Below are 14,185 nucleotides of genomic sequence, written 5' to 3' on the forward strand. Positions count from 1 at the left end.
ACAACTGTTGAATGAAGTGTTAAAAAGTCTCAATGGTCATAATGTGGAGTTGAAAAGTGTGCATTTGTGCAATCTGAGGGAGTGCACCTTGGCCTGAAAATCAATTAAAAAGAAGGACTACAGACAGTATAAGAGAAGATAGAGGTTTTAGTCAATGCCCCAAAGCCAAAAGATGTGTCTGAGTTTCGATCTTCTCGAAGCATGGCTCAATACTACGTGATATATGCTTGAGCTGCGGTGTTAGCTCCATTACATGAGTTGATGAAGAATGATGTGAAATGGAAATGGTCTAAAGCACAGTAAGATGTTTATGATGCAAGTAAGAGAAGCTAGACCAGTGATGCACTACTCGCTAATTATGACACAAATCATGAACTGAAACTAGCATGTGGCATTTCAAACAATGGAGTTGGAGCAGTGATCAGTCATGTCATGGATCATAGTCAAGAGAAATCCATAGCATTTGCATTGCATACCCTGACCTAGAGTGAACGCAACTACATACAAATAGAAAAGGAAGCGTTTGGAATCATCTTTGGAATCAAAATGTTTCCCCAGTTTTTGTTGTGTAGAAACTTTAAGCTAGTAACAGGCCATAAACCCCGAATAGATATTCTGGGACTAAAGTCTGCAATAATTAATTTTATCTTAAATCCAGTCTGTCTTTTATTTAGCAGATTAACTTAACAGTTGCTGTTAGGATTGGAGAAGGTGAGTTTCAGACCAGCTTTAAACAGGATTCACTCAGGCTCTGCTTGCAGCTGCACTTCGTTAATTAGGTAACTGGCTTAAACCAGTTTTCAGGGGGCTAGGGTCAGTCAGTATAAAAGTAAGCCATCTTACAGTGCTGACTTTGTTTGCACCAGAGTGCTGACTTGGGTTGCATTAGAGTGCTATAGTGGAAGTTTGGTAACTGAGGAAGTTCGGTCAGGAGAGAGCGAGCGCCTTTATTTCCTACCTGTCCTCAGAGTGAGGGGAGCCGAGAGCTTCCAAAGAGCACAGCTGACTGGGAGAAGACTCGGAGGGTGGAGTTCCAGACCCTTAAGTATAAAAAACTTACCTCTGGTAAAAAGACTGAAAGTGATGTCACAGGAAAGGTGTGACCTGATTGGCTGGCAGGGAATTTTTTTTTACTGAATTTGAAAATAAAACATTGATAAAAATTGATTAAAACCCTAATTAACTAACTAATAAGTAGAGTAACTAAACCAGAGGGAGGAGATTACTGTATTTACTGAGCATTTAATATTTATAGTAGGAAGCTAGCACGAGGGACCATATAGTTAATTATAACAATTTAGTAAGGATTTAATAAGTATTTATTTATTTTAAATTAATTGATTAATTAGTGCGAGAAATGTCAGTTACAGAGATAAAGTGCTTCACCTGTGAGATGTGGGAGGTCCGTGACGCTTCCAGCGTTCTGGATGACTACGTCTGCAGGAAGTGTACCCAGTTGCAGCTCCTCACAGACTGCATGGATCGGTTGGAGCGGCAACTGGATGCACTTAGGAGCATGCAGTTGGCAGAAAGTGTCATAGACAGGAGCTTTAGAGAAGTGATTACACCCAAGGTGCAGGCAGATAGATGGGTGACCGTTAGAAGGGGCAGGCAGTCAGTGCAGGAATCCCCTGTGGCTATCCCCCTCTCTAACAGGTATACTGTTTTGGATACTGTTGGGGGGGATGGCCTATCAGGGGAAAACAGCAGCAGCCAGAGCAGTGGCACCACAGCTGGCACTGTTGTTCAGCAGGGAGGAACAAAGCGCAGAAGAGCAATAGTTATAGGGGACTCTATAGTCAGGGGCACAGATAGGCGCTTCTGTGGACGTGAAAGAGACTCCAGGATGGTATGTTGCCTCCCTGGTGCCAGGGTCAAGGATGTCTCTGAACGGACAGGGGGCATTTGAAGGGGGAGGGTGAACAGCCAGAGGTTGTGGTACACATCGGTACCAATGACATAGGCAGGAAGAGTGACGAGGTCCTGCAGGAGGAGTTTAGGGAGTTAGGTAGAAAGTTAAAAGACAGGACCTCGAGGGTTGTAATCTCGGGATTACTCCCTGTGCCACATGCCAGTGAGGCTAGAAACAGGAGGATAGTGCAGCTAAACACGTGGCTGAGCAGCTGGTGTAGAAGGGAGGATTTTAGATATCTGGGGACCATTGGGATCTCTTCAGGGACAGATGGGACCTGTACAAGAAGGATGGGTTGCATCTAAACTGGAGGGGCACAAATATCCTGGCTGCGAGGTTTGCGAGCGTCACGCGGGAGGGTTTAAACTAGTGTGGCAGGGGGGTGGGAACCAGGGCAGTAGGACAGCAAGTGAAATAAATGAGGGGGAACGAGTAAATAAGGCCAGTAAGACTGAGAGGAAGAGCAGGCAGGGTGATGTTGCGGAGCACAGCGGGACTGGTGGTTTGAAGTGCATTTGTTTCAATGCAAGAAGTATAACAGGTAAGGCAGATGAACTTAGAGCTTGGATTAGTACTTGGAACTATGATGTTCTTGCTATTACAGAGACTTGGTTGAGGGAAGGACAGGATTGGCAGCTAAATGTTCCAGGATTTAGAAGCTTCAGGCAGGATAGAGGGGGATGTAAAAGGGGTGGGGGAGCTGCATTACTTGTTCAGGAGAATATTACAGCTGTACTGCAGGAGGACACCTTGCAGGGGTCGTGCAACGAGGCAATATGGGCGGAGCTCAGGAATAGGAAGGGTGCAGTCACGATGTTGGGGGTTTTCCACAGGCCTCCCAACAGCCAGCGGGAGGTAGAGGAGCAGATATGTAGACAGATTTTGGAAAGATGTAAAGGTAACAGGGTTGTAGTGGTAGGTGATTTTAACTTCCCCTATATTGACTGGGACTCACTTAGTGCCAGGGGCTTGGATGGGGCAGAATTTGTAAGGAGCATCCAGGAAGGCTTCTTGAAACAAGATGTAGATAGTCCAACTAGGGATTGAGCTGTACTGGACCTGGTATTGGGGAATGAGCCCGGCCAGGTGGTTGAAGTTTCAGTAGGGGAGCATTTTGGGAACAGTGATCATAATTCCGTAAGTTTTAAGGTACTTGTGGATAAGGATAAGAGTAGTCCTCGGGTGAAGGTGCTAAATTGGTGGAAGGCAAATTATAACAACAGTAGGCAGGAACATGTGGGAGTCTTTCAAACGTCAGTTGATTAGAATCCAGGACCAGCATGTTCCTGTGAGGAAGAACGATAAATTTGGCAAGTTTCAGGAACCTTGGATAAGGCGGAATATTGTGAGCCTCGTCAAAAAGAAAAAGGAAGCATTCGTAAGGGCTGGAAGGCTAGGAACCGACGAATCCCTTGAGGAATATAAAGATAGTAGGAAGGAACTTAAGCAAGGAGTCAGGAGGGCTAAAAGGGGTCATGAAAAGTAATTGGCAAACAGGATTAAGGAAAATCCCAAGGCTTTTTATCTGTATATAAAGAGCATGAGGATAACTAGGGAAAGGGTTGGCCCACTCAAGGACAGAGAAGGGAATCTACGTGTGGAGCCATAGGAAATGGGCGAGGTACTAAATGAGTACTTTGCATCAGTATTTACCAAAGAGAAGGACTTGGTGGATGATGAGCCTGGGGAAGGGAGTCATCTCATTATCAAAATTGAGGAGGTGTTGGGTGCTTTGAAAAGCATTAAGTTAGATAAGTCCCCAGGGCCTGATGGGATCTACCCCAGAATACTGAGGGAGGCAAGGGAAGAAATTGCTGGGGCCTTGACAGAAATTTTTGCATCCTCATTGGCTACAGGTGAGGTCCCAGAGGACTGGAGAATAGCCAATGTTGTTCCTTTGTTTAAGAAGGGTAGCAAGGATAATCCAGGAAATTATAGGCCGGTGAGCCTGACGTCAGTGGGAGGGAAATTATTAGAGAGGATTAGAGAGGATTCTTCGGGTGGTGAGTGCCTGGAACTTGCTGCCGGGGGAGATGGTGGAATCAGGCACGATAATGACGTTTAAGAGGCATCTTGACAAATACATGAATAGGATGGGAATAGAGGGATATGGTCCCCGGAAGTGCAGAAGGTTTTAGTTTAGGCAGGCATCAAGATCGGCGCAGGCTTGGAGGGCCGAATGGCCTGTTCCTGTGCTGTACTGTTCTTTGTTCTTTGTTGGGACAGGATTTACTCCCATTTGGAAACAAACGAACTTATTAGCGAGAGGCAGCATGGTTTTGTGAAGGGGAGGTCATGTCTCACTAATTTGATTGAGTTTTTTGAGGAAGTGACAAAGATGACTGATGAAGGAAGGGCAGTGGATGTTATCTATATGGACTTCAGTAAAGCCTTTGACAAGGTCCCTCATGGCAGACTGGTACAAAAGGTGAAGTCACACGGGATCAGAGGTGAGCTGGCAAGATGGATACAGAACTGGCTCGGTCAGAAGACAGAGGGTCGCAGTGGAAGGGTGCTTTTCTGAATGGAGGGATGTGACTAGTGCTGTTCCGCAAGAATCAGTGCTGGGACTTTTGCAGTTTGTAGTATATATAATTGATTTGGAGGAAACTGTAGCTGGTCTGATTAGTAAGTTTGCGGACGACACTAAGGTTAGTGGAGTTGTGGATAGTGATGAGGATTGTCAGAGGATACAGCAGGATATAGATCAGCTCGAGACTTGGGCGGAGAAATGGCAGATGGAGTTTAATCCAGACAAATGTGAGGTAATGCATTTTGGAAGGTCTAATGCAGGTGGAAAGTTTACAGTAAATGGCAGAACCCTTAGGAGTATTGACAGGTAGAGAGATCTGGGCATACAGGTCCACAGGTTACTGAAAGTGGCAACGCAGGTGGATAAGGTAGTCAAGAAGGCATACGGCATGCTTGCCTTCATCGGTCGGGGCATCGAGTATAAAAATTGGCAAGTCATGCTGCAGCTCTACAGAACTTTAGTTCGGCCACACTTTGAATATTGCGTGCAATTCTGGTCACCACACTACCAGAAAGACGTGGAGGCGTTGGAGAGGGTACAGAAGAGGTTTACCAGGATGTTGCCTGGTCTGGAGGGCATTAGCTATGAGGAGAGGTTGGATAAACTCGGATTGTTTTCACTGGAACGACGGAGGTGGAGGGGCGACATGATAGAGGTTCACAACGTTATGAGCGGCATGGACAGAGTGGATAGTCAGAAGCTTTTTCCCAGGGTGGAAGAGTCAGTTACTACGGGACATAGGTTTAAGGTGAGAGGGGCAAAGTTTAGAGGGGATGTGCGAGGCAAGTTCTTTACACAGACGGTGGCGAGTGCCTGGAACTTGCCGCTGGGGGAGGTGGTGGAAGCAGGTACAATAGCGACGTTTTAAGAGGCATCTTGACAAATACATGAATAGGACGGGAATAGAGGGATACGGTCCCCGGAAATGCAGAAGGTTTTAGTTTAGGCAGGCATCAAGATCGGCGCAGGCTTCGTGGGCCGAATGGCCTGTTCCTGTGCTGTACTGTTCTTTGTTCTTTGTTTTGTTCTTAATACCGACATTGACAGCATTTAGCATCAAGGACGCAGCAGTGGGCTGTACATCTCTCACGGTACGACTATAATATCAAATATTGTAGTTCAAAAGAGAATGCTATCATTGACGTACTATTGCATTGCCACATGAAGACTCAGAAATAGGTTGTTAACGTGCAATTTTCACAATAGGAGTAGTAAATGATGACTTTCCAATCACTGCACCTGAAATTGCAGCTGAAACTCACAGAATGACAGAATTGTTACAGTGCAGAAGGAGGCCATTCAGCCCATCATGTCCGCACTGGCTCTCTGAAAGAGCAATTCCCTTAGCTCCATTCCCTGTTACCCTGCACATTTCTTCCTTTTCAATCGAACCTGCCTCCACCACACTCTCAGGCAGCGCATTCCAGGCCTTAAACACACGCTGTGGGAAAAGGTTTCTCCTCATGTCACTTTTGCTTCTCTTATCAAGTACTTCAAATCTGTGCCCTCTCATTCTCGATCCTTTTATATGAGTGGGAACAGTTTCACTCTATCTAATCTGTCCAGACCCCTCATGATTTTGAATACCTCTATCAAACCACCTTTCAGCCTTCTCTTCACCAAGGAAAACAGTCCTAACTTCTCCAATCTATCTTCATAACTGAAATTCCTCATCCCTGGAACCATTCTCATAAATCTTTTCTGTACTCTCTCCAATGCCCTCATGTCTTTCCTAAAGTGCAGCGCCAAGAAATGGACACAATCCTTCAGCTGAGGCCAAACTAGTGTCTTATACAAGTTCAACATAACTTCCTTGCTCTTGTGCTCGATGCCCCTATTAATAAAGCCCTTTATTAACCGCTCTCTCAACCTGCCTGCCACCTTCAGTGACTTATGCACATATATACCTCGAGCCCTCTACTCCTACACCCTCTTTAGAATTGTAACCTTTATTTTATATTGTCTCTCCATGTTCTTCCAACCAAAATTAATCACTTCACATTTTTCTGCATCGAACTTCATCTGCCACCTATCTGCCCATTCCAGCAACTTGTCTATGTCCTTTTGAAGTTCTACACTATCCTCACAGTTCACAATGCTTCCAAGTTTCGTATCATCTGCAAACTTTGAAATTGTGCCCTGCACACCAAGGTCTAGGTCATTAATATATATCAGGAAAAACAAGGGTCGCGACAGTGATCCTTGGGGAACTCCAATGCAAACCTTCCTCCAGCCCAAAAAACATCCATGACCACAACACTTTGTCTCCTGTCACTCAGCTAATTTCGTATCCATGTTGCTACCATCCCTTTTATTCCTTGAGCTACAACCGCGCTTACAAGTCTATTGTGCAGCACTGTATCAAACACCTTTTGAAAGTCCATGTATGCAACATCAACAGCATTTCCCTCATCAACCCTCCAAGTTAGTTAAACATGAGAAATTCATGCTGGCTTTCCTTAATTAACTTGCATTTGTCCATGCGACTATTGATTTTGTCCCGAATTATTTTTTCTAGAAGTTTTCCCACCAACGAAGTTAAACTGACTGGCCTGTAGTTGCTGGGCTTAACTTTACACCCTTTTTTGAACAGGGGTGTAATGTTTGCAATTTTCCAGTCCTTTGGCACCACCCCCAAGTCTCAGGAAGACTGAAAAATTATGGCCAGTGCCATATAACTCAGAAGGGTTCTGTGTTGAAAAAGTATATGAGCAGACATTAAATGGATGGACAGAATTTAACCAATGTATAGATGAGGCACTGAAACTGTTCCACAATTGTCGCAATGAATTTTCACATGCATGAGCTGCATTAAGTGGGATCGTAGAGTGGGAGGAGCTAGTTTCTGAGAGATAGGATTATGACAGAACATACTGAAGACATAGGAATAATCAGTATGAAATCCATAGCTAGAAGTTTTGTTCATATGCCTGGTTTGGACAGTGATCTAGAATTATTAGTTAGTAAATATACTATCTGCCAAAACTGTAGAAATAAGCTATCAAAAACTCATTTGCAATTGACCATTTCAAAGATTTCATATAGACTTTTGTAAGAAGGAAAATTACATTTTATTAATATTCATTCATATCCACTTGAAGCAGAGCGAAGTAAAGCACATGAGTCAAAACACCAATGCTCAACAGTCAATAGATGAGTTCAGGTCTATTTTTGTTTGTCATGGACTACCAGAGCAACTTGTCTCAGATAATGATCCTCAATTTTGTTCTGCTGTGATCCAAAATTTTATGAAGCAATATGGTATCTCACATACCGACACTCCTCCTTATCATCCTGCATCAAATGGAGCAGCTGAAATAAAAATGCACTCAAGAAACCAATGCTGCATCGGTGTTCAAATTTTAGTATGGAACAGCAGTTTGCCAATTTTCTGCTGAAGCATAGAACAAGAAGTTAAGGAAAGCATCAAACTTAAGGAAAAAGTATATAATTGTGCAAAGGTGAGTGGCAGGTCACATGATTAGTCAGAATATCAAGAAAGGCTGAGAATGACGAAAAGGTTAATCAGGAGAAAGAAATTAGAGTATGAGAGGAAGCTAGCTAGAAATGTAAAAACGGATAGCAAGAGCTTCTACAGGCATTTAAAAAGGAAAAGAGTAAGTAAAGTGAGTGTTGGTCCTCCAGAGAGTGAGAATGGGGAGTAGATAATAAGGAAATGGTGGATGAAATGAACAAACATTCCAGTAATAGCTATAAATCAGGTGGTGGAAGGAAGAGAGAAACTTGGTGAAACCAAGACAGCACGTAGTGGGCTGCGTCATCAGAAACTCTTTGCTCAGCATGATAGAGCCACCCTCAAATGGCTCGGAACGCACACTGTCCATCCGACTGTTCACCGCCTCTGGTCTAGTACACCTACTCAGCATCTATGCTCCAACACTCTGCTCCCCACCTGAAGCTGAAGACCAATTCTACGAGGAACTCCATAATATCATTAGTAGCATCCCCAATACTGAATATCTGTTCCTGCTGGGGGACTTTAATGCCAGGGTTGGGGCCAACCATGACTCATGGCCCTCCTGCCTTGGGCGCTACGACATTGGAAGGATGAATGAGAATGGACAGAGACTTCTTGAGTTGTGTACCTATCATAACCTCTGCATCACCAACTCATTCTTTCACACTAAATCCTGTCACCAGGTTTCTTGGAGGCACCCAAGATCGCGTCGTTGGCACCAGCTGGACCTCATCGTCACAAGACAAGCCTCTTTAAACAGCGATCAAATCACACGCAGCTTCCACAGTCTACGACACCGACCACTCCCTGGTGTGCAGCAAGGTTAGCCTCAAACCAAAGAAGCTGCATCACTCCAAGCAGAAGGGCCGCCCGCGCATCAACACTCGCAGATTTTCTCATCCACAGCTGTTACGTAAGTTTCTAAATTCACTTGTAAAAGCCCTCCAAAACACTCCCACAGGGGATGCAGGGACCAAATTGGCCCACATCAGAGATGCCATCTATGACACAGCAATGACCACCTATGCCAATCGTGTGAAGCGGAATGCAGACTGGTTTCACTCTCACATTGAAGAGCTGGAACCTGTCATAGCCGCTAAGCGCATTGCACTGCTGAACTACAAGAAAGCCCCCAGCGAGTTAACATCCGTAGCACTTAAAGCTGCCAGAAGCGCTGCACAAAGAACAGCCAGACGCTGCGCAAATGACTACTGGCAACACCTATGCAGTCATATTCAGCTGGCCTCTGACACAGGAAATATCAGAGGGATATATGATGGCATTAAGAGAGCTCTTGGGCCAACCGTCAAGAAGACTGCCCCCCTCAAATCTAAATCAGGGGACACACTGACCAACGCAAGCAAATGGACTGCTGGGTGGAGCACTACCTAGAACTGTACTCCAGGGAGAATGTTGTCACTGAGACCGCCCTCAATGCAGCCCTGTCTCTGCCAGTCATGGATGAACTGGACGTACAGCCAACAAAATCGGAACTCAGTGATGCCATTGATTCTCTAGCCAGCGGAAAAGCCCCTGGGAAGGACGGCATTACCCCTGAAATCAACAAGAGTGCCAAGCCTGCTATACTTTCAGCACTGCACGAACTGCTTTGCCTGTGCTGGGACGAGGGAGCAGTACCACAGGACATGCGCGATGCCAATATCATTACCCTCCATAAGAACAAGGGTGATCGCGGTGACTGCAACAAGTACCGTGGAATCTCCCTGCTCAGCATAGTGGGGAAAGTCTTCGCTCGTATCGCTTTAAACAGGCTTCAGAAGCTGGCTGAGCATGTCTATCCTGCGGCACAGTGTGGCTTTCGAGCAAAGAGATCCACCATTGACATGCTGTTCTCCCTTCGTCAGCTACAGGAGAAATGCCGTGAACAACAGATGCCCCTCTATGTTGCTTTCATTGATCTCACCAAAGCCTTTGACCTTGTCAGCAGATGTGGTCTCTTCAGACTACTGGAAAAGATTGGATGCCCACCAAAGCTAAGTATCATCACCTCATTCCATGACAATACGATAGGCACAATTCAGCATAGCGGCGCCTCATCAGACCCCTTTCCAATCCTGAGTGGCATGAAACAGGGATGTGTTCTCACACCTACACTGTTTGGGATCTTCTTCTCCCTGGTGCTCTCACATGCATTCAAGTCTTCAGAAAAAGAAATTTTCCTCCACACAAGATCAGGTGGCAGGTTGTTTAACCTTGCCCGTCTAAAAGTGAAGACCAAAGTACGGAAAGTCATCATCAGGGAACTCCTCTTTGCTAACGATGTTGCATTAACATCTCACATTGAAGAGTGTCTGCAGAGACTCATCGACAGGTTTGCAGCTGCCTGCAATGAATTTGGCCTAACCATCAGCCTCAAGAAAATGAACATCATGGGACAGGACGTCAGAAATGCCCCATCCATCAATATCGGCGACCACACTTTGGAAGTGGTTCAAGAGTTCACCTACCTAGGCTCAACTATCACCAGTAACCTGTCTCTCGATGCAGAATTAAACAAGCACATGGGAAAAGCTTCCTCTGCCATGTCCAGACTGGCCAAGAGAGTGTGGGAAAATGGCAAACTGACACAGAACACAAAAGTCCAAGGGTATCAAGCCTGTGTCCTCAGTACCTTGCTCTACGGCAGCGAGGCCTGGACAACGTACATCAGCCAAGAGCGACGTCTCAATTCATTCCATCTTCGCTGCCTCCAGAGAATCCTTGGCATCAGGTGGCAGGACCGTATCTCCAACACAGAAGTCCTCGAGGCGGCCAACATCCCCAGCATATACACCCTACAAGGCCAGCGGCTGCTGAGATGGCTTGGCCATGTGAGGTGCATGGAAGATGGCAGGATCCCCAAGGACACATTGTACAGCGAGCTCGTCACTGGTACCAGACCCACCGGCCGACGATGTCTCCGCTTTAAAGACATCTGCAAATGTGACATGAAGTCCTGTGACATTGATCACAAGTCGTGGGAGTCAGTTGCCAGCGATCGCCAGAGCTGGCGGGCAACCATAAAGGCGGGGCTAAAGTGTAGCGAGTCGAAGAGACTTAGCAGTTGGCAGGAAAAAAGACAGAAGCGCAAGGACAGAGCCAACTGTGTAACAGCCCCGACAACCAATTTTATCTGCAGCACCTGTGGAAGAGTCTGTCACTTTGGTCTTTATAGCCACCTCCAGGCGCTTACCCATTGTCTCTCGAGACAAGGAGGCGAAAGAAGAAGAAGAAAGAAGATAAGGAAATGGTGGATGAAATGAACAAACATTCCAGTAATAGCTATAAATCAGGTGGTGGAAATTAAAATCACCAGGGAAGCGGTACTGAGCAAACTAATGGAGCTGCAGGCTGACAAGTCCCTGGGTCCTGACGGGCTTCATGCTAGGGTCTTAAAAGAGGTGGCTAGTGAGGTAGTAGATGCGTGGTGTTAATTTTTCAAAATTCGCTAGATTTTGGAAAGGTTCCATCAGATTGGAAAGTAACAAATATAACCCCTGTATTAATGAAGTGGAGGGGGGAGCAGAAAACACGTAACTATAGGCCAGTTAGCTTGATGACTGTCGTGGGCAAGGTGTTAGAATCGATCATTAAGGAGGTTATAGCTGGGCACTTCGAAAAACTCAAGGTAATTGGGAATAGTCAGCATAGTTTTGTGAAAGGGAAATCAGGTTTAACCAATGTATTGGAGTTCTCTGTAGGAGTAATATGCGCTGTGGATAAAGGGGAGCCCATTGACGTACTGTACTTGGATTTCCAGAGGCATTTGACAAGATGCCACATAAAAGGTAATTGCGCAAAGTAGGAGCTCATGGTGTAGAGGGTAACATATTAGCATGGATAGAAGATTGGCTGGTTTGCAGAAAACAGAGAGTGTGCATAAATGGGTCCTGTTCTGAATGTCAGAAGTGACGAGTGGAGTCCCGCAGGGGTCTGTGCTGGGAACTCAACTTTTTACAATTTCTATCAATGACTTCGATGAGTAGAGCAATGGTATGGTAGCTAAATTTGCAGATGACACAAAGGTAGGTAGGAAAGTATGTTGTGAAGAGGACATAAGGAAGTTGCAGAATGATAGAGATAGATAGCTTGAGTGAGTGAGCAAAAAATCTGGCAGATGGAGTATAATGTGGGAAAATGTGAAGTTGGAGGTGGTTCAAAGGAGGTTTATTAGATTGATACCTGTAATGAGCGGGTTGTCCTAGGATGAAAGGTTGGACAGACTGGGCTTGTCTTCACTGGAGTTCAGAAGAGTGAGGGGAAACTTGATTGAAGTAAATAATATCCTTAACAGTCTTGGCAGAATGAATGTGGAGGGGATGTTTCCTCTTGTGGGTGAGTCCAGAACTAGGGGGCATTGTTTGAAAATTAGGAGTCGCCCTTTTAGAACAGAGACGAGGAGAATTTTTTTCTCTCAGCGGGTTGTGCGACTTTGGAATTTTCTGCCTCAGAAGGTGGTGGAGGCGGGGTCATTGAACGTTTTTAAGGCGGAGGTAGATAGATTCTTGTTTGGTAAGGGAATCAAGGATTATCGGGGGTAGATGGGAGTGTGGAATTCAAGACAGAAACGGATCAGCCATGATCTTTTTAAATGGTGCAGCAGGCTCAACAGGCCGAATGGACTACTTCTGCTCCCAATTCGCATGGTCGTATGGTAACAGCACAATCCACTGCAGGATATGCACCTGCTGAGCTTTTGATGAAGAGAAGATTAAGGACACATTTGAATCTAACTTGACTGCTAAAGTTGAACACAAACCGTATAGTCAGGAATGTCAATTTAGGACATAGGAGCACAGGACTTAGGAGCAGCAGTAGACCATTCAGCCCTTCGAGCCTGCTCCACCATTTGATAAGATCATGGCTGATCTGGTTGTGCTCTCAACTCCACTTTCATGTCTGCACCCCATACCCTTGACGCACTTGTCGATAAAAGATTTAATGTGAACAAAAGAGAGCACAGTTTCAAATACAGTGAGCATGTTCGTGTTTTGAGTCCACCTCACAAGTCACACAGTGGGATTTGGGAAAAGTAGTAGAGGTGTGTGGAACCAAAAGATACTTGGTTGAGATTGATGGTAAAATGAGAAATTTCCATGTGAATCACATGATCCCAGCAAGGGATAAACCAAAACATGAGCGCGATCTGCTTTGTCATGAGCTCATGTCAGAGTATGAACCAGTTCAGATTTCAGTGTCTGAAGTACTAGTTTTTGAGAAAGAGACAAGATTGTCTCTATGTTCTGAACGTAAACCAAACAGTACAAAACCTGACTCTACACGAAAAACTGTAAGGAGATCAGAAAGACTTTGTAAACCAGTTAGGAAACTTGATTTGTAAATATAGTTCTGTGTCGAGAAAAATATTTTTCTTTTGAAAGGGGAAGCAGGTATTTGTATAATATGCTGATGATATGATGCCTTAATGATGTAATGGCGTGATGATGTCATGACGTAAATAACCACTTCCTTGAACTGGCTATACTTGGTGTCCAGCGTCCCAAATATATCACAGGAAGCTTGTCAGGATTGCATTGGAATTGTCAAGTGCAGAGGTAGCAAAGGCATGGATGAGGGTTTCACTGGAAGATGAGCTGAGGCAGGGGCAGATCTGGGCGATGTTACAGAGATGAAAATATATGATCTTAGTGATGGCGCATGAATGAAGAAATGTCTTCGCATCTTAGTCCTAAATGGCTGACCCCTTATTCTGAAACCCCGAGCTCTGGAATCCTCCCAGTATTCACCCTGTCAAGCCGCTTAAGAATTTTTAATGACTTAATGAGCTCCCCTCTCATTCTTGCAAGTGCTGGGGAACATCGGCCAAGTCTAGTCAATGTCTCCTCATTGGACAATCCCTCATCCCAGGAATTAGAATGATGAAGCAGTGTTAAGCATACCTTACCTTAGGTAAGAAAACCAAAACTGTGCACAGTCTTCCAAATGTGGTCTCACCAAGGCACTATATGCAATGCACTAAGACTTCTTTACTCTTGTCCTCCAATCCTTTTGTAATATAGGCAAGCTCACAATTTGCTTTCCTAAATGTTTGCTGTACCTGCATGTTAACTTCCTGTGATTCATATACAAGGACACCCAGATCCCTCTGAATTCCGATATTTCCCAGTCTCTCACCATTTAGAAAATATTCTGCTTTTCTACTTTTCCTATCAAAGTGAATAAAGTCACATTTCTCCTCATTATATTACATTTGCCAATTTTTTTTCCTACTCACTTAATATGTCTAAATCCTTTTGCAAAC

General features: G+C 44.9%; 1 protein-coding gene across 1 annotated transcript in view; it reads right to left on the minus strand.

Annotated features, from left to right (window-relative positions):
* The window catches only part of LOC137367180 (dynein axonemal heavy chain 8-like), a 2,531,605-nt gene that overhangs the window by 2,001,017 nt on the left and 516,403 nt on the right, over positions 1-14,185 (minus strand). Inside the window, exons 34-38 of the mRNA XM_068028616.1 lie at positions 13,915-13,996; positions 13,194-13,442; positions 12,550-12,664; positions 7,720-7,839; positions 3,066-3,198 (exon numbers count right to left, since the gene is read on the minus strand). Coding sequence (XP_067884717.1) covers positions 3,066-3,198; positions 7,720-7,839; positions 12,550-12,664; positions 13,194-13,442; positions 13,915-13,996 — 699 coding nt within the window. The remainder of the gene's footprint in view (positions 1-3,065; positions 3,199-7,719; positions 7,840-12,549; positions 12,665-13,193; positions 13,443-13,914; positions 13,997-14,185) is intronic.

This window comes from Heterodontus francisci, chromosome 3 (genome assembly GCF_036365525.1).
Source record: "Heterodontus francisci isolate sHetFra1 chromosome 3, sHetFra1.hap1, whole genome shotgun sequence".
NCBI lineage: Eukaryota > Metazoa > Chordata > Chondrichthyes > Heterodontiformes > Heterodontidae > Heterodontus > Heterodontus francisci.